This window comes from Rhinoderma darwinii, chromosome 4 (assembly GCF_050947455.1).
Source record: "Rhinoderma darwinii isolate aRhiDar2 chromosome 4, aRhiDar2.hap1, whole genome shotgun sequence".
NCBI lineage: Eukaryota > Metazoa > Chordata > Amphibia > Anura > Rhinodermatidae > Rhinoderma > Rhinoderma darwinii.
This window is the reverse complement of record NC_134690.1, coordinates 396,597,055-396,620,826: the sequence shown is the minus strand read 5'-3', so window position 1 is coordinate 396,620,826 and position 23,772 is coordinate 396,597,055. Positions and strand designations below refer to the sequence as shown.

At 42.7% G+C, this 23,772-nt stretch overlaps 1 protein-coding gene and 1 long non-coding RNA gene across 2 annotated transcripts in view; one reads left to right on the top strand and one right to left on the bottom strand.

Moving 5' to 3' along the window:
- LBR (lamin B receptor) overlaps window positions 1–23,664 on the bottom strand; it is a 27,908-nt gene extending 4,244 nt beyond the window's left edge. Inside the window, exons 1-11 of the mRNA XM_075863385.1 lie at window positions 23,471–23,664; window positions 18,087–18,259; window positions 16,195–16,398; window positions 15,390–15,494; window positions 13,224–13,401; window positions 12,700–12,893; window positions 11,647–11,701; window positions 11,190–11,384; window positions 10,786–10,889; window positions 1,078–1,203; window positions 120–288 (exon numbers count right to left, since the gene is read on the bottom strand). Of these exons, the coding sequence (XP_075719500.1) occupies window positions 120–288; window positions 1,078–1,203; window positions 10,786–10,889; window positions 11,190–11,384; window positions 11,647–11,701; window positions 12,700–12,893; window positions 13,224–13,401; window positions 15,390–15,494; window positions 16,195–16,398; window positions 18,087–18,251 (1,495 nt within the window). The 5' untranslated portion in view covers window positions 18,252–18,259; window positions 23,471–23,664. The remainder of the gene's footprint in view (window positions 1–119; window positions 289–1,077; window positions 1,204–10,785; window positions 10,890–11,189; window positions 11,385–11,646; window positions 11,702–12,699; window positions 12,894–13,223; window positions 13,402–15,389; window positions 15,495–16,194; window positions 16,399–18,086; window positions 18,260–23,470) is intronic.
- LOC142760283 (uncharacterized) overlaps window positions 23,242–23,772 on the top strand; it is a 40,213-nt gene continuing 39,682 nt past the window's right edge. Inside the window, exon 1 of the long non-coding RNA XR_012883287.1 lies at window positions 23,242–23,772. This is a non-coding gene — a long non-coding RNA (uncharacterized LOC142760283).

Below are 23,772 nucleotides of genomic sequence, written 5' to 3'. Positions count from 1 at the left end.
ACAATTCAATTCCATTTTCAGAGCTGGAACGTGTAAACAAAAAGGATGCATGATTTGTAAATACCCTAAAGAAAATATAAATAATATTATAAGAGTATATAGAGGTGTCCCAAACTTACTGTTCATTAGCACAGTAGCTCCAAGTACTATCCTAGAAACCTCCACTGGATGCCGTACTAGATATGCAGCTTGCAGGGTGTATGCAAATGGAACCCACACCAGGTTACCAAATGCCAGCATAAAGCCAAACCCGTCATGGGCAATATCCAGAGAAGTTAACATACTTTCCTAAAAACAAAACAGATTTGAGCAACTACATATTAAAGTAACATCTACGGATTATCAAATGTATATGAACAAAGCATCGTAAGGGAAAACGCTTTCCCACAAAATAAATGTCACATTCACAGTTCTGTCAGACAAATTTGATCAAAAAGTTTCCTGATAAAACGTAATGACTGCAGCAATGTAAGTTACATCAATGATGGCATTAGCTGCAATAATTGCCATGGACTGCATGCCGCTACTGAGAAGAAAAAAAGTATATATAGCGCTGGCCAGTCAGCTATTGCTTCCATGGAACCTTAAAGTTCTTGGAATTGAAATGATTATATTGAGTGTTTACTTATGGGTATTTTCTAAGAAGTTTTGTAGAGTCCCATTGAAATTAGGGGCTGTTCTTTCATTTCAACTGACAAGCCAAGTTCTTCACAGCAATGACTGCACTTGGCAGCAGCTTAATAGAGGGAGGTCACAATCAAGTGCACCCCAGTCCCTCTACACTATCAGTGCATATTAGAAAGGGCTGTCTGAACGAGGCAATTACTTTAGAAGGAAACGTAGAGTTCCATGTCGCCGTAGAGTTCTTGTGCTGGTCAAGCATTTATTTGCTTTTAGTAGGACTTACCCTTAATTGTGCAGCGCTTAATTGGATAACAGATCTACTCGGAGATCATTCGTTCTAATGTATGAATTCCCTACTTCATAACATTTGTTGTTACATTAGATTTTGTGTAATCTCTGAATGTTACTTATTTACAATATTGTTCTGAGCAAGACTGCGATAAAACTAATTACCTCATTCCAAAGAGCGTGGAGAACATACAATAGATGGAAAGCATTTACCAATATCATGGATGCTGAAGGGCTCTCAAGCTGCTGAATTTTCATTTCAGACAAAAGCATTACGAAGTTGATGAAAACCTGGAAGTGGGGAACAGAAGATGTATTTGTATATTGTGTTCGAAGTGTTCCATTAAGTGTGGCTTCTTGACTGTCTTTGGGGCCACAGATCAGAAACTCTGCTATTGTACACTTTTCTTAACCATCTGATTAATCTAATTTTGCAGCACAATCCTCATGCTCTAGCTAAAACGCAAAAACTGTAGAGCCATGCGCTCTCTCCAATGCTTTTATTGCAGTATGGGAGCCTTGGTGTAAGTCCAGTTAGGAGGAGGTACGCAACTTTGTGCCAATTGTTTAGACTTTGGCTACATTCACACGACCGTGAAAAAAAAAAAAGGGCATTAAAAATTTTCATCCATTTCCAGTCCGTCTTTCATTGCCGTAAAAAACAAATAAAAAAAGGATGGATTTAATTTGTCACGTTTCTTTTTTCATCCCAACCCCAAGATCATCACAGTGCCCATGTAGATTACACCAGTGTCCCTTATAGATCCCATGCCAGAGCGGGGGTTGGCCGCTTGCCATCCTTAGGCATGGGAGGGGGGGTGGTGGTACTATCTACATGGAGGGGTGCTAGCTACAAGACTGGAGTCTCCGGTCAGAGATCGTGTGATACTCTGGCCGGGGATTCAATGGTTGAAAGACTGACATCACTGTCCTTCTATGGACAGTGATGTCAAGGGCTTCCCCGAGCTCAGAGCTTAAAGTAGCGCTGTGTGCGGGGAGTCCTCGGCAAGCATCAGTTTTTACCGGCTATTAGGATTGTTTCCTAAAAAACGGCCGGCAAAAACTGATCCATTGACTTCTATGGGAGCAGTCTGGCCATGAAAACGGCCAAAAATAGGACAGGTCCTTTTTTTTTGATGGCCAATACTCATGGGCCGTTAAAAAAACGGCCACGTGAATACACAAATAGAACTTCATAGTTCTGAAAACGGCCGTTAGAAAGACAGCAGTTTTTCACGGTCGTGTGAATGAAGCCTTACCTGCATGCCGTGGGCTTTTTTTTCCCCATAGAACAAAGAACCTCGAATAGACAATTGGTGCCTTTAATCAATGTGCCCTCATAGTGAAGGTAAAGCATGTTTGAAAATTGACAGATTGCTGCTGTGATGCTGGAGGATCTGGTGGCTCTATCTAATCCGCAGGAACCGGCAGGACAAGATTAAAGAGGCTCTGTCACCAGATTTTGCAACCCCTATCTGCTATTGCAGCAGATCGGCGCTGCAATGTAGATTACAGTAACGTTTTTATTTTTTAAAAACGAGCATTTTTGGCCAAGTTATGACCATTTTTGTAGTTATGCAAATGAGGCTTGCAAAAGTACAACTGGGCGTGTTTAAAAGTAAAAGTCCAAGTGGGTGTGTATTATGTGCGTACATCGGGGCGTTTTTAATACTTTTACTAGCTGGGCGTTCTGATGAGAAGTATCATCCACTTCTCTTCACAACGCCCAGCTTCTGGCAGTGCAGACACAGCCGTGTTCTCGAGAGATCACGCTGTGATGTCACTTCCCCAGGTCCTGCATCGTGTCAGACGAGCGAGGAGACATCGTCACCAGAGGCTTCAGTTGATTCTGCAGCAGCATCGGCGTTAGCAGGTAAGTCCATGTAGCTACTTACCTGCAAACGCTGATGCAGAATCAACTGTAGCCTCTGGTGCCGACACGATGCAGGACCTGTGAGTGACGTCACAGCGTGATCTGGCAGAAGCTGGGCGTTCTGAAGAGAAGTGGATGATACTTCTCATCAGAACGCCCAGCTAGTAAAAGTATTAAAAACGCCCCGATGTACGCACATGTCAAAGATATTTTAATTATCTTTATATGTGTGAACATATATTGCTTTAAATGGACAGTTGAGTTGTCACTAAAGCTCAAAGATCTGCTGAAACAAGAGCCTACATGGGGGATGGCTATTCTATTTCAAGTCGTTTAGTTTATGGCTTTGCATTTCAGCTGTTACAAAGGCAACGTGAGAAAACGTGCTGACATTGTATTTCTTATGGCTAAAGATATATGTGGAGTTTTGGGATATTACCATATTTAGAATGCTCATGCTTTGCAAGTATGAAGTCACCACCTACTCTCATTTTCTTATAAATAAAGATGGATCCGCCCCCTGTGGGCAGAGACTGTTTGAACACTGACGCTGCGTGTCATGGTCTCTCTCCAGCCGGCCGGCCTCTCTCAGATCCACCATTGAGAGGGCATTCATTAATTTGGAACTCATAGACAAATGCAGATAATGTCCAACGTTAATGGACAATGTAAATTCTGCAGCGACATTACTTGGGGGCTCTTGTCCGGGATTCTCAACACAGATCGAAGGCGACAATCGAAGGTGGATGACGGCTAAGATAACGGAGAACTGCACACAAAACCGGTGAGTAAGAAATGTTATTCTTACTGTGCACTTCTCTTGTTTTAGCTGCCGTCCAGGTATTGTCTCTTTTGACTATTTGGGAACCATGAACACCATTTGTCTATGAGTTGTATGTATGAATTATAGGAATAGGTGTGTGAGTAGAAATGAATCTGTGAGTGTATCTGTGAGAGGCTGAGATAAGGGAGCGTTTGTTTTCTGATCCCAAAACATACAGAAACAACCAAATACCGAGATAACACTAAACGGCCTGTCCGAAGTGTTCCCTCCGGCCCCTGGGTTTAGTGTGTATTAAAAGAACAGTGTCATGGCAAATAATTTTTTTTATATGTTAAAGATGTTAGTGCTTTAATAAAAACGTTTTTATTCATTTGTGTGTTTGTGTTTTACTTTTTCTTATTTTTACACTTTTTCTTCCCTATGGGGGCTGCCATTTTTTGTTCCATTTCTGTGTGTGTCGATTAACGACACACACAGACATGGAGTACGGCAGCCACAGTCCCATAGGGACTGTGAACGGCTCCCGTCCCATTCACGTCCGTGTACGGCGTCTGTGTGGGAACTGCGCATGCGCCGCTCCCACACAGTCCTATTCGAAATTGGCGCCGTCCGGCGCCATTTTCCTGTGGACCGGAAGTCGCGGCCGGACTGTAATATTACTACTTCCGGTCGCGGCTTCCGGACTTGTGCACATGGAACAGCGGCAGCAAAGGGAGCGGACGGGCCGGAGGGAGCCGCGGCGGCAGGAGCAGGTAAGACATTTCAATGTATGTTAGTGTTTGTGTGTGTTTACTACTGTATGTAAACCTACTACACTGTGGGTTACCTCAAAAAATGGCGACACACAGTGTAGGAGGTTAAACCTTTCAAACCCCTCGTTTATCCCGGCACTAGCCAGGATAAAGGAGGGGGGGATGCTGAGAGCTCACTAGAGCGAGGGCTTTTAACCCAATGTTGCAATGCTGCAATTTTGGGAACTAGCTCCATCTAGTGACCAAAAATGGGTAGTATTATAAATTAGAATTAATTTATAATATTTCCTGACTATTTCCTGACTCGTGAAAAAAATAAAAAAAATTTGAACCATGTTTAATCACCCACACACTAAATGTTTAATTTTTAAAAAAAAAACATGTTTTTCTGGCAACACCATGCCTTTAAGATCAGGTTGCAAATTGATCCTTGCAGAAGTGACGGGTAACCATCCCCGCCCAAGTGATTGTTAGGACTTTCGCGTATCCAGACTGTGACCCATAGGAGGCGCACCTGGCCGGAAGTAAGAGTATGTATGTGGGCTAATCCTCGGATGCCCGAACTGAATGAGTTGCTGATTATTAAGTAACATCTCTGTAACTAGAAAGTTTATGGAATATCCATGGGCGCCTGAGACAGTGAGTTATAAATCACACCCATCCCTTTAAATACAACATAAAGTAGGTTAACGTACACTGCACCGAGGGACTTGCAATAATTGTGATCTTGTTGACAATAGTTGTGATTTGGCTGCTGTTTAGGAGACCGGATCAGAGACGTGGTTGCCCAACGACAGTCTAAAACATTTAGCAGAGCGCGTGGGGGGGTAAACTCCATGACAGTCTAGAATATTTAGCAGAGCGTGTGAGGGGGAAACCACCATGACAGACTAGAAATAGGCCCAGGATTTAGCAGAGTGCTTTGAGGAGCCCTACGGACAGACTAAACACAGGAGTTAGCAGAGTGCCTAGGGAATTCTCATTGACAGACTAAGAAAGCCGAAAGTCTAGCAGAGGGCATGGGGACTTCTGATCCAAAGTATGCCCAAGGTAAAGTGCTGGCCAGCCGGGAATTGGGGCATAACACCCAAGGTACAGGGTGTGGAAAAACAGCAGCAGATATTGTTAGGAAACTAAGTGGGAAAAGGTTTAGTTTAGAAACTAGAGAAAATAACGTAGAAATCGAGAATGTCCAAGCAGGTAGTTTTCAGCTATACTGGATGGGATGGTTTCTTGAGAGATGATGGGCCCTGGATTAGTAGACAGAGTTGCAGAGAACAGATAGAAGTGATTGAATGCACCAGATAAAAATAGGGAAAAAAAAAAACAAAAAAAAAAACACATGGAAACAGTTGTCAGTTGTCAATAAGAATTGACCAGCGTCTATTTCTATAGATAGAGACATTCCAGTAGAAAAGAATGTGCCAACGTATAATTGTTCTATGTACAGCTTTATAAACCAAAGGCTTACAGAAACAAGAGGTTTCCAGGGGTGACAGGCGATCAGTTATTAGCCATACATAGAGAGAAAGGCGTCATCTGAATTCATAAAGGAATCAATTAATTCTTCACTTCCTAAAAAGGAAACATTGGGTGAAATGTTCAGGGATTATTGATAGATAGACGTGGATTAGGTATTGGCTAGAAATATAAATAAAGCCAATAGGAGAATTGTAAGTGTAATGACCCCGGATTGTAGAAGAAGTGAGATTGATAATATTAAGTAGACTACAAAGTCAAGCCATATAAGAGGAAAAAGGACATTGGCAGACAAAAGGTGCCAGTGAAGGGGAGGATGGAATATGGAAGGTGGGTAACAGGATGTGCCTACCCAGTCCTCTTCCCCATGATAACCCAACTAATGCACGGACCAATGCAGGTGTCAAGAGAAGGAATGAGTGCAATGGTGACCAAATGGTGGGTACCCCCGGGGTTCAGCAAGTGCCGCTGCCAGATTTGTCCAGAGGTGCAGGATATGTGTCCGCCATAACATAGGCAAAACTGTGCGGGTTGCAAAAAGGCATATGGTAAAGGCAGACTACCCATATCAGCGATTGCAGATTGACTCAGTTACCAAAGGTGGGACAGTATGAACATGTACCGGTCTGTGTAGATCTGTTCTCTGGGTGGCCTGAGGCGTGGCCAGTAACGTGGGCCACAGCAAAAGTAAAAGATGGCTCTCAGAAGTGGTATGTAGATATGGGGTCCCTGAGACAATAGAAAGTGATAGAGGAATTCCCTTTACTGGAGAGGAACTCCAAGACATCCTGCAGGTCCTGGGTATAGAGCTGTTTTTCACACCCTGTATCCCAAGAGCAATGGGAAGGTAGAAAGGTGGAATGGGACTTTAAAGTTAAAAATCCAGAAGGTCATGGCTGAAACCCATAAACCATGGACTGAGCGCCTGCCTATTGCCCTCTGACCTCACCAGTTATGTGGGAGCTCTGAAGAAACAGCTCACGCAGATGTATAAATATGTTTATGATTCCATTCCAGAACCTAAGCGAAAGGAGGACATTGTTTACAGCCGGGGACTGGGCCTGTGTAAAGAGACACCGTAAAGCACTAGAGCCGCACTGTGACGTCCGTACCAAGTCCAGCTCACAACTTCCACATCCGTTACATTGGAAGGAAAGAACTTGGACACGCCGGTCACTGCTGACAGGTCCTCAATCACGATGAACTGTGGGTCTCGTAAAGCTCCAGCTGACCTTCATCTTCTGTCATCTCTACTTTACCTATTGTCTAAATGATAAGCTAGAAGAAGAGTTTAATGACAAGTTTATCAAACATCAAGTGATATCAGTATTGACTAAATTGCTGGACTGTTGTATATGTCTCCATTCAAAGACGATGCCATATCTGAGGATAGATGAGGTTATTGCCTTGGCCTTGCAGTCCCATCTCTTTTCCCTAGCGCTCAACCCTAACTCTCCTGGAGTTGTTCCTCTTGTAATAGCAGCGTGGGCATTGGTTCCCTGGCTGTTTTATCGTGTAAGATATTCAAAGAGGGAAGCGCTGTGGAAAACAGATCTCAGGCTAGGAATGCTGCCGTCCATGATTGGATGTTACCCCAATGACAGTGTGTGATGTGTAAACAGAGGTCAGGTTAATAAAAATGACATGTTGTTTGATGCTGTAGACCTCACCGACTGTGAGGGAAGAGACACAGAATATGTATAGTCTGGGGATAAGAGCAACTGGCAGCTCCCAGTGCTCAGAGACAGCTAGAAAATGGATGACGCAGGGTCTAGAGGGTGTAACACGAGTTAATCTAACTAATAAAGGGGGTGGCATCGATGAATGCCACCGGACAGGGCATGATCTTGTTCTCCTGGATTGCAGGTGTGTTAAATCACTCCAGGGATGTGCTTCAACCCAACATATACGTCATATATGTGGGTACGAGGCATATAAGTGGTTGCCACCCAGGAGACCAGGAGTATGTACCTTAGCTAGACTACAACCAGCTACTTAGATAGAGATATATTATGTAACATGTTTGATTGCAAAAGTATCAGCAGTTAAGAAAATAGCACACGATATTAAAGTGCATGTGGTCCAGACCACCCACCACCCTAAGAACCAAGGTGGGAGGAAACATTCAGAGCCACCTGTTTATGTGACACTAAATGCTTCCATACCTGATAAAGTCATCTGTCAAGCTGTAGAAAACCACCAAGATAGATGGTAATGCCCGAATTGTGAAACCTGTAATTCCCTAAATCTTCAGGTGTGTACAGTATGTAACGCTGTGCACTCACCTATTGCTAGACACGTATCCTGAGTATTCGTCTCGCGGTGAATGGCATTAAAAAAAATGCCCTGGTCTAGGGGATCTAGCCAGAACGTAATCTCGAACGAATATTCGAATACATGGCTAAGCAATTTTATGTTCAAAAGAAGGGAATTGTCAAAGATATTTTAATTATCTTTATATGTGTGAACATATATTGCTTTAAATGGACAGTTGAGTTGTCACTAAAGCTCAAAGACCTGCTGAAACAAGAGCCTACATGGGGGATGGCTATTCTATTTCAAGTCGTTTAGTTTATGGCTTTGCATTTCAGCTGTTACAAAGGCAACGTGAGAAAACGTGCTGACATTGTATTTCTTATGGCTAAAGATATATGTGGAGTTTTGGGATATTACCATATTTAGAATGCTCATGCTTTGCAAGTATGAAGTCACCACCTACTCTCATTTTCTTATAAATAAAGATGGATCCGCCCCCTGTGGGCAGAGACTGTTTGAACACTGACGCTGCGTGTCATGGTCTCTCTCCAGCCGGCCGGCCTCTCTCAGATCCACCATTGAGAGGGCATTCATTAATTTGGAACTCATAGACAAATGCAGATAATGTCCAACGTTAATGGACAATGTAAATTCTGCAGCGACACACACAATACACGCCCACTTGGACTTTTACTTTTAAACACGCCCACTTGGACTTTTGCAAGCCTCATTTGCATAACTACAAAAATGGTCATAACTTGGCCAAAAATGCTCGTTTTTTAAAAATAAAAACGTTACTGTAATCTACATTGCAGCGCCGATCTGCTGCAATAGCAGATAGGGGTTGCAAAATCTGGTGACAGAGCCTCTTTAAGGCTGGTTTAACACATCATTTTGCTATGTTTTTAATGTGCATTTTTGTGCTGCCAGAGGTTACAGAAAAATATAAATAGAACTACATACACTGCGTTTTTGTTTGCATTGTTTTTGTGGCAATTCTGCAGTCAATGGCCTTTTTTATTTTTTTACACAGAAAAACACGGGTGTGGCGTTCTTTCTGGCATTTTTGAAGTCTTATAAATAATCCTATGGGAAAATACGCATGTACAAAACAAAATTCAAAAAACGCTACCAAAAAACACATTAATTTTAAAAATGGTGTTTTTGATGCCGTTTAAAACGTCAAAAAATACGTGTGTTAACGAAGCCTAATGAAAATAGATTTAAAAAGACACCAAATGTTCGCTGTAATCACACGATCGCATGGTTTCTGGTCGTTTAACTAGTAAAATGCTGTGGTAAATAGTGACAGTGGCATTTATAGTGGTTTTCTGATGAAGATTTATGACATATCCACCTCTGGGACCTGAATCTATCTCTAGAACGGGGCCCTCTAAACCCTGTTCTACCTTATCCGACTCCGCTGTCTTCCGGCCACTTCCTGGTTACATGGTCGAGTTACACAAGCCGTGTAACTCGCTGAGCTACGCTGTTTCCGTAACTCCCATATAACTGAATAGTAGTTACGGAAATAGCGTAGCATGCCACGCTGCTTCGGTAACTGCCATTCACTACTATGGGAGTTACAGAAACAGCGTAGCTCAGCGAGTTACACTGTTTGCGTAACTCATCCTTGTATTGCGGTGTATTGTACCAGCGATCTAAGGCTGGATTCACACGAGCATGTTCGGTCGCAAGTCCCGGACTGAACACACATCAGGGAGCCGGGCTCCTAGCATCATAGTTATGTACGACGCTAGGAGTCCCTGCCTCTCCGTGGAACTACCGTCCCATACTGAAAACATGATTAACTTTTTTTACACATTTTATTAGCTACCCTAGGGAACTTGAACCAGCGATCATTAGTACAATACACTGCAATACATGGATGAGTTACGCAAACAGCGTAACTTGCTGAGCTACGCTGTTTCTGTAACTCCCATAGCAGCACGGTATGCTACGCTGTTTCCGTAACTACTATTCAGTTGTATGGGAGTCACGGAAACCGCGTAGCTCAGCTAGTTACGCGGTTTGTGGAACTCGACCATGTAACCAGGAAGTGAAGTGGCCTGAAGACAGCGGAGCCGGATAAGATAGAACGGGGTTTAGGGGGCCCTGTTCTAGAGATAGATGCAGGTCCCAGAGGCGGGATCCGCATCTATCTGACATTTATGACATATCCTGTGGATATGTCATAAAATGTCCTTCATGGGGAAAAACACTATAAATGCTGTGGTCGCTGTTAACCGCGGCATTTAACTAAACGACCAGGAACAGTACGATCTCTGTTCCTGGCCGCTAGTGCAGCGTGTCAGAAGCTGACACCTGCAGTGTATGGAGCGGGCTCAGCGCGTGAGCCCGCTCCAAACATCAGCTCCTCCCTGCTCCATGATGTGCCGGCACATCATGGGTCGGGAAGGGGTTAAGTAAGGAGCTGTCAGGGGACCCGGCGCTTATAGTCTGAAAAATACGATATCTATCCTATCCCACATTTCGCATTAGCACAAATCTTTAAACAAGACCGTTTTAAAAACACATGTTTATTGGGGCCACAAATCAATATAAAACGTTCAAAACCCCTTTTACCAATAGTTCCCTATCTAAACAATTTAGCCTTAAATTGGGGGGGGGGGGGGGGGGGGGGGGAGACGGACCACACAACAGAACTTGAAGTGACTGCAAGACTACACAAATTAGAATAGCAAGGTCAAAATGAAAATAAGCCTTACCCAGCCAATCAATGCTGCATGAACTGCACTGAAATGTTTCAAGTCAAACTTGCCAATATGAGGATTTAATGCTCTGCCCATAAAAAACGTATAGATGAAACTCCCTGCAAAATAGATTTGAAAATGCAGGAGTTAAAACATAACCCACGTTATTCTGAAACTAACTAGTGTTACAAATTCACAAGAAATCATTTACTATATCGCACAAACCTGTCCAGTAGTTTCTCATTGTGTTCACTCACACATTGATTTTAAGAACATATGAACGCCTATTTCTGTAACTCAAATTGGTTCTACTTGGAGAGGCGACTGCATGACTGGACAAATCCCTGATAAAAACGAGTGCTCAGGCACTTTGTGAAAGTCACACAAAAAGCTTGTTTAATGAAGTGCAGAATACCTACCGGATTTTCCTGCCACAGACAGTTCTTCTTGTGATGCTCTCCTTGAGCGTACATACACATACACACTTAGAATGAGAGAGAGAATGGTGGCGGAGGCAGCAAATAGATGAAGGTGATCATATACGTAAATAAGGCTTATCCTGTGGTATAACAGCACTGCTACAAGTACACCCATCAACAACAGTGCAGAAAGTCCTGCAAGAGATTACACAATCACATTTTTATTTTCATTTGGATACAATATAGAAAAATGCAAACATTGGGCCTCATTTAACAAAAAACAGGTCTTGTAACCCATATCAACCAGAGCTCCGCTTAGATTTGTTAAACTGCGAAAAAAAATAAAGCTGAGCACTGGTTGCTATAGGGAACAAGCCCAGTACGTGTGCTAGACAGTTTTGATAAATGAGGCCCATTATTTCCCCTATCATTCTAACCCCTAATGTGAAAAACATACCATTGATTCTGTAGCTTAACCTCTTTCCATTTTCAAGCAAAATACCATGTGCAATCTACAAAAAAAAACAAAGTCATAGTTATATAATTTACTGGACAATATTGAAGTAAAACAGGATTGTGTAACAGTCAGAAAGTATGAAATCACTGATTCCGAAGTTACTCTGCACCATCTGATTCTAGCTTTCCACGTCATGGACATTTTTTGTAAGGCACGATTGACACGACCATAAAGATTGTCCGTAACTGCGGACCACAATTACGGTCCCCACTTTGAGGACAATAGAAGCGAATTGGTCCCTGACACCTTCACCTTTATTTACAGGAAGGTGTTCGGCCGTAGACGTGTACCGCAAAAGAGAGGACATGTCCTCTCTTTTGCTTTTTAGGGGCAAGGTAAAAAAGGTAGCCATGCACTTTAACCCTTTTCCATCGCCAATATGCCTATTTACTTCGGGAAAGGGTATTTAAATACAGCGCCCACTAAGCAGCAGAGCGGGCGCTGTAGCCGCCGGGTCTGTGCTGTGTTACCCAGCGGCAATGCTTGCAATTAGAAACATTTGACATTTATTTAGCCCCCGAAAGCTAAAAAAAAAAATAGTTGTTTTTTTTATAGAAAGATAAATAAAATCCCCCCCCCCTTCCCTAGAAAGCGCACGCACGCACACTCGTAAGGACCCGCAGAATAAAGATAACGTTTTTTTTCCCCCGTACACTAAACACTGTAAAAAAAGAAAATGGCGGAACTGCTGGCTTTTTTTCCAATTCCACCCCATTCAGATTTTTTTTTTCCAGCTTCCCAGTACATCGCACATAACATTAAATAGTACCATTAGAAAGTACAACTTGTCCCGTAAAAATTAAGCCCTCGCATGGCTACGTCAACGAAAAAATTAAAGTGTTTTGACTTCTTGAAGGTGGGGAGGAAAAAACAAAAGCATAAAAACTAAAATTAGTCTGGCCCTGAAATGGTTAACAATTAGAAATTAAATTGTGACTTTTGAACTTCCTTCTGAAGTATTTTTAGAATTCATAAATAACAATAGATCATTACCTTTCCGATCGGTAGAAGGTAGGAGAGTGCAAGAAGCAGAATCCAGAGAGCAAGATATCCAAACACTGTAGAATCCCACAGGTCACTGAATGTCCAGCTAGGGTAGAAATTCCATAGAGACGCATCCTCCCGAGTGCACATATATACAAGATGGTATAGAACAGGGGGCATGGAAAGCATCATGAAAGCCGCACCTAAATAAGAAATAATCACAGTGTGTTTTCATAAATAATAAAAAGCGTTCACCTTTTGTAAACAAGGCCAAACTGCAAAATTTATTTATTCCCAATGCAATATTATGGCTGTGTGTGATGTACATATTTAGTGCCAATAATGGGAGTGGATGCCATCAGGGGTCTGTAAGGAGATTCTCTGCATCCCTTGACAGGAACTGATCCAGTCTGTGTGAGTTAACACCAAGCAGTTCGCTTATAAATTAAAACCATATAATATTTTCGTTTTTTAGCTTGAACATATCAAACTTCATAAGCAGTTCAGACCACAAATTATTAACTGTGACTTACCTGCAGCCCCTCCAAACTCCACCACAGGCTTCTCAACTGGCACAATTTTTGGAGTGGGTTCTGGCTTCAATATATATTCCTTATAAACCTCTTTTTTTTTCGATTCTTCAAAATATTCTTTTCTTTGGCTATACCTAAGCACTTTTTCATTTTTCATTTGCGGTTCTTCCACCTTCACCTGCAACAAAAGATAAACAATGTTAATGTAGGCACTAAATACCTACAAGTACATTTCAAAAACGCAAAAAAAAAAAAATTACTAGAAACCACAAGCAGAAAAAATAATTCCATCAATAAAAAGGACCAGCACACAATTGTAAAGATCTATTATCAAGTTTTTCTTTAGTGCGCTAACCACATTTTATGCAGATAGCACACTGATCCATTCATTTCTATGTGACCATGCACAGATCTGTTTTTTGTGGACCCATTGTTCCACTCTGCCTTTCAAGTCCATGGGTCTGAAAAAAAACAAAAAACCCAACAGGCATCCGTGTGCTGCTCCAATTTTGTAGACCCACCTGGGAAATCTAATCACGTGAACTTCCTAGGATTGCGGACCGAGAAGTACGGTTGACACACGGAAACACGGCTGTAATATACTCACAAACTGAACTGTTGCGGAAGCAACTGAGGCATTACGGACCCAAATACGTACACTAAAATGCGTAGTTTGCGGCCCGATCAATGACACCAGTCGTGTGAATAAGGCCTAAAACAGACCAGGCAGTCAGAAGATGTTCTAAATTTATCATAGTTGTGCATGCTGTATGATAAGTTTTGGGCATCTTGCTAGACACTTTACTCTTCCTTACACCACCTCTTGATTGGCTTACCTTAGACCAATATTGTGGAAACATTTGAATGCAAAATTTTAGCACATTTCAAGTAAAGCACCTTTGCTAGACACTTTTCCAAAGGGTCTAGTGCGGCGCAAAAAGCGTCTACAACAGAAATCTGGCGCAAGGTATGCACGGCAATTTTTATTTTTTGCACAAATTCAGACAGAATGCTGGCGAATTCAGCTTGGTAAATCTCACTAAAAGTCACTAGCAAATAATGACAACTTAACAAAAAAAAAAGAAATTTTAAAACCGCTAATTGATTTGGGTTAGTAGGTAGATAACAGTCTTTGCATTGAATATTGGACCTTTAGGGTATGTTCACACGGCCTATTTTCAGACATAATTCGGTCGTTTTACGCCTCGAATTGCGCCTGAAAAGACAGCTCCATTACGTCGGCAAACATCTGCCGATTGCTTGCAATGTGTCTTACGATGTTCTGTTCAGACGAGGTATAATTTTACGCGTCGCTGTCAAAAGACGGCGCGTAAAAAATACGTCCTGGTCCAAGAAGTGCATTTCACTTCTTGGGACGTTTTTTGGAGCAGTTTCATTGACTCCATTGAAAAACAGCTTCAATAACGTCCGTAAAAAACGCCGCGAAAAACGTGAGTTCTTGCAAAAACGTCTGAAATTCAGGAGCTGTTTTTGCCTGAAAAACGCTCTGTAATTTCAGACATATTTTGCCACTGCGTGTGAACATACCCTTGGGGTATATTCACATGAGTAACATTTGTTGCAGATATTTTTGCGGCTGAAATAGGGTCTCTGCAGCAGGAGCACGGATTGCTGCAAGCCTCATTCTGAAGAATGGGATATTTGCAGAAATTTTTTCAAGAAATCTGACGCGTGTAAATATACCCTTAAGCCATGTTCACACAGCATATTTTCATGTGTATTTTAGCTCATAAACCGCTTATATTGCGTGCCAAAATACAATTGCAAACTCCTTTACATTGATCTCAATGGGAAGGTGATGTCGTTTGAGATATTTTCAGGCCTCTGAATTAAAACACGTCACGAAAACAGTCGCTTAAAAAGATAAAAAATGTGACATGTTGAAGATTTTTACGAGTCGATTTTTCCAGATACAAAAACTATACAGCATGGAACAGATGTTCCGCGGGAAGGCAGGGACTCCTAGAATCATAAAACGTCTATGATGCCAGGAGTCTTGTTCACCTGTACCGTTGTCGAGCTGGGAAATCCAACAGAAACTCGGACCGTTTTTCACGGCCCGATCTCTGTCGTGTGCATGAGGTGGTTAGCCTTAGGTTTGCAACACTGAACAACAAATTTAACCAATAGACTACTAAACCTTACCTCCTCTTCCACTGCTTGAACGACTGGTGACTCTTTAAGGACCTTGGCGTGTCTTGCAGTGACGTCTTCGCCGTTTCTTGTCACAATGTTAAAGTCTTGTAGCTTCTGAAAAGTAACGTGGACTATTTTAAAGCTGTACTAATGGGGTAGATTAACTAACAACATCTAAGTTTTAGCCAGAATAAACTTTGATCAATTTGGTGCATTTTCTTACTACCTTACCTAAGTGGCGCATGCTTTGTGATAAGTTTGGCGCATCTTGCTAGACACTAGAATTCTGGTGCATTTTGAATGGTAAATCTGCCCCATTTTTTCTCAACACACCAAGTATCAAATATATCTCAATACCTCCCCTCACCCCACTTTACATTGCCAAGAGAACTGACGGAACTGCAGGTTTCTTCATAGGTAGGCAGAGTGCTCCACTGTTTGCCTAGACTGACTTGCTATGCGTTGTACTAGTGGGTGTGCTAATACATTAGTGGGGCGAGGGAGGGCTTACTGCATTTGGAACCAAATTATGCAAGAGCCCATAAAAAGCAGCATCTAGTAATCAGTAATAAACAGTGCGGAAATTATACCAGATTTTCAGCTTGATAACGCTGCAGGCTGCATCCCCACAGATTTTATAATAGATTTGTGCTGCCAAAAAGTTTTGAACAGCCAGTTCTGACCGAAGTCCAAAAGCTACGCAGTCCTGGCCGGAGAATCGAATATTTGATCAATGTCATAACTACATATGCAAATGTAACTCAGAATACGAAAAAATTGAATTAAAAACAAAGAAACAAAACAAGGGCTTTACCAGTGGAGTTAGGTGAACTTTTAAATAATCCCCCTTCCGGCTATCTCGGATAACCGGTGATGACATCTGGGCTGACTTTGGGGTAAGTCCCGGAGAGCGCCCTCGAGGTTGTGTGCGTGCAGGTGAACGGGACCTTGTTCTGCTTCTACTTCTCCTTCTTGAAGGAGAGACAGAATTTTTCTTGATTCGGAAAATATTCAAGGACTGTTGTAAGAATAGAAAGCAGTAAATTAGGGCAAAAAAATAAATAAAAGGCAACATAAGCTAAATCTAATATTTTTACAGTACACCAACTGGAGGAAATGTATAAATGACCCTTAACTGTACATTAACCTTCCTGCTGCCAGAGGTTTCTGCTAATTTCGTAATTATTTACTGAACAACGTGTATGTATAGGAAGTATAGAAGACAAATCTAGAATGATAATCTTGAAACAATACGCAGTAGAATATACTATTTTGTACCATGCGGTGACCAAGTATTATTAGCAGTAGTCACTGCAGTATGTGAGTACACTCGCTAATATACAATCCGGTCTCCCGTCGATGATTGAGATTTTCATAGAATCTTACAGCGCTACCGGGGGACCAGAAGTCTAGTTGCACGGCCTTCTCTGATGATGGTACGACTCCTGTACAAGAAGCAGCAGTACATGGAGTACAGCAGGGCCAGTAACATGACGAATAGCAAAGTCATCAAAGGCGGCAGTGCAACTAGACTTCCGGCCCCCCTATCAAAATTTCACAATCAGCGTGACGGGGGACCAGAAAGTATATTAGCGAGTGTACTCACATACAGCAGGAAGTACACCGCTAATAACCCCTTTAAAACATGCACAGAAAAATTAGATTTCATTCAAGCAGGAGGAATGGGAGGTGAAAGCTTTTCACTTTTTTTGGATCAATTTTCAGTGTTGAATAAAAACTACAATCAAAAATGAAAGGATAACTAAACGCTCAACAAACTTCTGACAATTCAGACGCTTTGATTGGTGGGGATCCGAGCGCTGAGACCCCCACCAAATCGGTAAAAAAAAAAAAAAAGAAGTGCCAGAAATGCTCATGAGAGCGCTGAGCCGCTTGGCTTTTTCGGAAAGCCGATGTATGTGCACGAGCACAGACTTTCTATTGAGCCCGTACACCGCTACATCAGTTTCCGAAAAAAATCCGATCAGAAACTAAAGCAGGTCAGCACTCACACGAGCGTTCTGTCGCTTCGTTTCACTGATTGGTGGGGGTCTCAGTGCTCGGAGCCCCAGCAATCAAAACATCTGAAAGGTCACATCAGAAGTTTGTTGAACGTTTAGTTACCCTTTAATTGTGGTGGGTCCAGCTTCTCACACCCCCAGCGGTAAACGTAGTACTACATACAGCCATTCGAATGGACAACCATGTAATACATGAACGGCTTTGGTTTAGTTTACATCTGCATTCGTCATTCAGCACCATAAGAGGAGCAGAAAAAGGGAAGACCAGTAAGCGCCGGTTACATTGCACCACCTGCGATCGACAGAACCCATTAACTTTAATGCGGTCTGTCAGGTTACCTGTGGCTTTGTTTCGGGTATTCTCAGCCGGTTCTGCGACGGACACCCCTAACGGAGCCTCCATGTATATGTTAACGAGGCAGTCCACCAGAGCAAGAGCTGCTGTTGGTTACAAGCTCTCTGCTCTAGCTCATAGATGGGACTCCCTAGCGGGGGCACCCCTTTACAACGTTCAGATGCCTCGACTATACTCAAAATTGGGTCCCAGTGCAAACAGAGAGTTGAGAGAGTGTGTATAAAGTCAAAGTGAGACAAGCTTTGGTCACTTACGTATTCTTGACCAACAAATGTGCATTCAATTATTTTACCGCTTCCTTCATATAAATAGCCTAAAACTGACTCTTACCAGAATATCATTTTCTTTCAGCTTCATTTCAGTCCCATCCGAAAACAGCACAGAATAAAGCTGTGTGGTAGAATCAAACGACACGATGTTCACTTCAAAGTAGAGGGTACTTCCCGGCCATCTTGCCCTGGCAGCATCTCCATCAGCGAACTTTCGGTCTGGCATTTCCAAAGCTTTAATGTCATAAAAGTCATACATGTGTAAATATATATTATACTAAAGTATGTGTCTAGCTGAGCAATGTAAAGTTCCATTATTTATGCTTTACCACGCTGAGGCTCCATTCACAACTGTCATTACAGTGAAGGTTTTTCTGAGCAGAACAGAGCCATTCCGATTTTTTTTTCCATCAGTTATCCAATCCACATGCCAATTTTTTTTATTAGTTTTTTTTTTGTAGAGAAAAAGGATATAGATTATATATATATATATATAAAAACAAAAACCATACTACTTTTTCAGGAGGGACGGTGGAATGAAGAGCTATACGTATCCATACTGATCTGGAAACGTGCAGATTCTGCACGGACGATCCGCAATGGGGTTTTACATAACCCTATTCACATGCAAAGGAAAAACATAGCACATATTTTGGTGCTTTTCAATGCCAACGGTGAAATCCGCTGCAAATTCGCATGCAACGCTCTGCCCGACACTCTTTTGGCACACCTTTAGCCCATTATAGACTATGGATACTACTGCCTTATGCATCAGAGATTTCAACGTGCACAAGGGGAGATGTCACCACATATGGTGTGAATATTGCCTACCTGTGCAGGATTGCCAAAGGTTTCAGGCCATCTCCACAGTGGAAATTTTTAACAGAAAACACTATGTCCCGTCCTGGAGCAGGACACCATTTGATGAACTGCTCCACCATGAATACACGCAAAACCTGTGTGGAATTGAGAGCACACTGCGAACGGGACATGGAGCATTGAATGTGATATGTGAAGTTGATCCTCGCTGCTCTAGACTATGTGGTATTTAGACATGTCAGTATTGGGGAGGAATGACACCTAGTATATCTTCTGCTGCCATTGTAAATTATAGATGAAGTTCAGAACCCGATCCAGTAAAAGAAGAAAAATTAAAAAACTTAATTCATAAACTCTAAAACAAGGAGGGACGCTTACGCGTTTCGAACCTTGAGGTTCTTAGTGATAGCTCAGCTAAATGTTTTTTTGTTTTACTGGATCGAGTGCTGGACGATACTTTATTCTGAACTTCATCTATTGTTTCACCTGCTGCCGACGCATAGCTTTTTCAGTCTACAGCACCAAAAGGATTACAGCGTGGTGATCGAAAATTTTCAGGGGCCTAGTGAGTGGACCAAAACTTTTTTTATTGTAAATTATGCTTGAAGGAATCCTCAGCAAACAGGTGCCAGTCATGTGAAGATTTTGTAGTCAATCACTGCACAAATAAGGGCTCCATTTTACAATGCGATTTGCCAAAAAGCCCCACGTGACCCATACTGGCACTTCCAGTTTGCCGAGGTGAGCTCTAGTATTGTATAGATTGTACACAGGGAATAACGGGGCAACATGTCCCTCTTTATCTGAAGACAGGTGACATTAGCGTTCATCCACCCACTAGTTTTTACTTCCATTTCTATGCGGTTTCTTTTTTCTGGCATAATTTGCGCCAAAAACAAAACCATTTTTGCGGACACATAGCAATGTCCGCTCTATGAAATATTTGACAGCTCGCATCTGCAATATCACCGACAAATTCCTGGAGACCTAAACTGCCCACATCAGCACCCGCCTGCGATGTTTATTACTTTGTCACCTTTCACTCTCTGTGACGACGGTTGTTATGGCAGCCCAGGGGTCTAATGAAGGACGGCCTTCACTCTGCCTCTGTTAAAGCATCTCTGTCACCACATTATAAGTGCCCTATACTGTACATGATGTGATCGGCGCTGTAATGTAGATTAGGCCTTATTCACACGAGAGTGTCAGTTTTGCGCGCACAAAAGCTCCGTGTAGCATCAGCATATGGTGCGTGGCTGCGTGATTTTCGTGCAGCCAGCATCAATATGACACTCTTCCGTGTGCCGTGTGCGATTTGCACGCACCCATTGACTTCAATGGGTGCATGCTGCGCGAAACACGGGCAAGTATAGGACACGTCGTGAGTTTTACGCAGCGCGCACATGCTGCGTGAAAATCACTGACAGTCTGAATGGCCCAATTCACTTATATAGGTCCGTGCGACGCGCGTGAAATCCACGCGCGTATCACAGACGTATAACACGTTCATGTGAATAAGGCCTTACAGCAGTGTTTTTTTATTTAGAAAAAATATCATTTTTGTCGGAGTTATGACCTATATTAGATTTATGCTAATGAGTTTCTTAATGGACAACTGGGCGTGTTTTACTATATGGCCAAGTGGGCGTTGTGGAGAGAAGTGTATGACGCTGACCAATCAGTGACCAATCAGTGTCATGCACTTCTCCCCATTCATTTACACAGCACATAGTGATCTTACTAGATCACTATGTGCAGCCACATACACACACATTAACGTTCCTGCAGTGTCCCGACAATGAATATACATTACCTCCAGCCAGGACGTGATGTGTATTCAGAATCCTGACCACTTCGCTAACACAATCCCGACACTACAGCACAGCAAGCGTAATCTTGTTTGAAATGACAGTTTTCAGTGTAATCTCGCGAGACTACGTTTGCTGTGCTGTAGTGTTGGGATTGTGTTAGCTGTTTTTTGGTCAACTTTGCGCATCATTTTTTCAATAGATAGTGATCAAAAAGTCATATGTACCAAAAAAAAATAAAAAATAGTACCGATAAAAACTACAGCTCGTCCCGCAAAAAATAAGCCGTCACACCGCTCAATCAATGAAAAAATAAAAACTTTATGGCTCTCAGAACGTGGCGACACAGAACTTAAAAATTGTATCAATAAAAGTAGTAAAATATAAAAAAAAACAATATAACTTTGGTATCACCGTAATCGTATTGAGCCACAGAATAAAGGTAAGTTGTCATTTATGCCGCACGGTGAAAGCTGTAAAAACTAAACCCAAAAAACTATTGAGGAATCCGTTTTTTTCCACCTTCAGCCTGCAAGGAATTTTTTTTCCCCGTTTCCCAGTACATTATATGGAACTATAAGGCTATGTTCACACAGTTTTTTTGCAAGCGGAATTTCTGCCTCAAAATTCCGTTTGGAAGTTTGAGGCAGATTTTCCTCTCCCTGCGCGCCGATTTTCGCCCGCGGCCATAAAACGCCGCGAAATACGCTTTCTCTGCCTCCCATTGAAGTCAATAGGAGGTCAGAGGCGTAAACGCGCGAAGATAGGGCATGTCGCTTCTTTGTCCTGCGAGGCGGTTTCACCGCTCGCGGGAAAAAGACTCCTCCGCATCCCATTGAAATCTATGGGAGAGATATTCGGCCTGTTTTTGACAAGCTTTTGGGCGCGGTTTCCGCGTAAAAAAACCTCAGTGTGAACATAGCCTAAATGGTACCAAAGGAAACGACAACTCATCCCGCAAAAAATAAGCCCTCACACCACTCCACTGAAGGAAAAATAAAAAAAAGTTACGGCTCATGGATTGCGGGTAGGGAAAAACGAAAATAAAAAAAATGGCTTCGTCCCGAAGGGGTAAATATGTCTGTGTAGGTCGGGATGTATTTGCAGCGTGGCCCATGTATATGTCTCTTAACGTATCTACGGGCTTCCATTGTACAGCGGTGTCCATTATTTTTGCATTGTCTATTTTTTGGAGGATATTATAAAAGCACAGGGCGCCGTCACATTTCCAGACCCATAAAAATGTTCTACTAGAAAAAAAACGTATACAAAGTTAGACCAATGCAAAATAAGTTTCCACGTAACATGTACAGATCAGTCTGAAAAAAAAAACACAACCCCAGAAGTATGCATATCGTTTCTTCCTAAAATCTTTTCATTCACTGAATTGAAACACAGTAAATGGTTAAGTTGCAGAAGATTTCATTAGGTTTTAAAAGGTGTACCCTCCAATTATTAAAAGGGGTATTCCCAAAATCATATCACCTATCCAGAGGGTAGGTAATAATTTTCTGACCGATGAGGGCCCCACCAATCGTGAGAATGGGGGTGCTGAACCTCTCATTTCTCCCTACTGCTCGACCGTAGCGAGGAGAGAATTTAATAGAGTGGCGGTCGATCAGGCGCCATGCCGCTCAATTCAAGGTCTACGGGAATGACGGAAACATAGGCTGAACGGAGTGGCGGGTGCATGATTGACCACCACGCCATTCAGGCTCCTCAATGCGGTGGGGGGGGGGGGTCTGGGGGTTCAGTACCCCCGTTCTCACGATTGGTGGGGCCCTCATCGGTCAGAAAATTATTGGTGGGGTTCACAGCAATCAAAATTATCCTGTGGATAGGTGATCATTTATGATTTTGGGAATACCCCTTTAAGATTTATCACCTATCCACAGGTCTGATCACTGGGACCCCCCCATGATCACTCAAGCCCGTTCTCACGGAAATAGCCACGCCGGCCTAGCTGCGTTCTCCAGACAGTCGCAGGTCCCAGAGGTGGATATGCCATAAACGTCTGAGATGGGAATACCCCGCTAATCCAGCATCTGATAATCCAAAAAAATGACGGATCAGAGAAGAATTCAAACAGACGTTGTAACAGCAGCAGCAGACTTTAGTGCAACATTTTATAAATAATTCCATGAACCCCGATAATCCAGAATATCCGATAATACGGAACCAAATCATTCCAATTGATGTCGGATTGAAGGAATTTTACCGTACAGCGATTACGCTTTCTTTGCGCAAAACAGGAAAAACCCCATTTAACCCCTTAATGACCGCATGCCATCTTTTGAATTTGCTACGGAATTTCGGCTTCGTTTGCGGTGCCACGGATCAGGTATTCAGATGCGGACGACCAAAAACGGTATAACCAGCTTCATTAACAACGCTGCACGAAGACAAGTCACCTGACCACATCAGCCAATCACCAAATGACTTGAGGCTGTAGTCAGGTGATGTGTTGTTGCTATGGGCAACGCTCATCTCACAGCTGTCAGACGAAAGCGACCAAACAAAACTGGGGAACGGGAATGGTGGAAAATCAATAAGGAGGAGTCTACGGGAAAAAATATATAATACATTTTCAAAAGTTGGAGACCCCTTTTAATACAAGCAATCAGCAGACATTTCTCCACTGAAACCGCAAAATCACCTCAAAATGAACCGTGACGACCATTTCTCAAAACTTTACCTACGACCAACATAGATATTACCTCAAGTTCCTGAGAACAACTGACACTACCGGAAAAAGCCGCCATTACACTCCCCCGCCAACGAAACTTTCTCCCCCTCAGCCCCCGCTCCGCTGCTTTACCTTTTTCCGTCGCTTTTCTTCAACCAACAATACAGAAGACCCCAGAAATACGGTCCAAAACAACATAAGACGCCCACTCCTCCGCTGCGGCTCCCGCTTAACGGTTGCGTCTCCGGCGCTCAGCGACTTCGGAAAAGTAACTCTGGGCGCGAAGACATCTGATTGGCTGCCGGCAGCCATTTCATGTCTTCCCCTTGACTGTGATTGGCTGAAGTTAGCGTCGTAGAAGGGTATTGTACCACGCCCCCACCCCGTCGTCTGTGTTTGGGTGTTTGATGAGGGCGATAAAATGGACGTGTGAG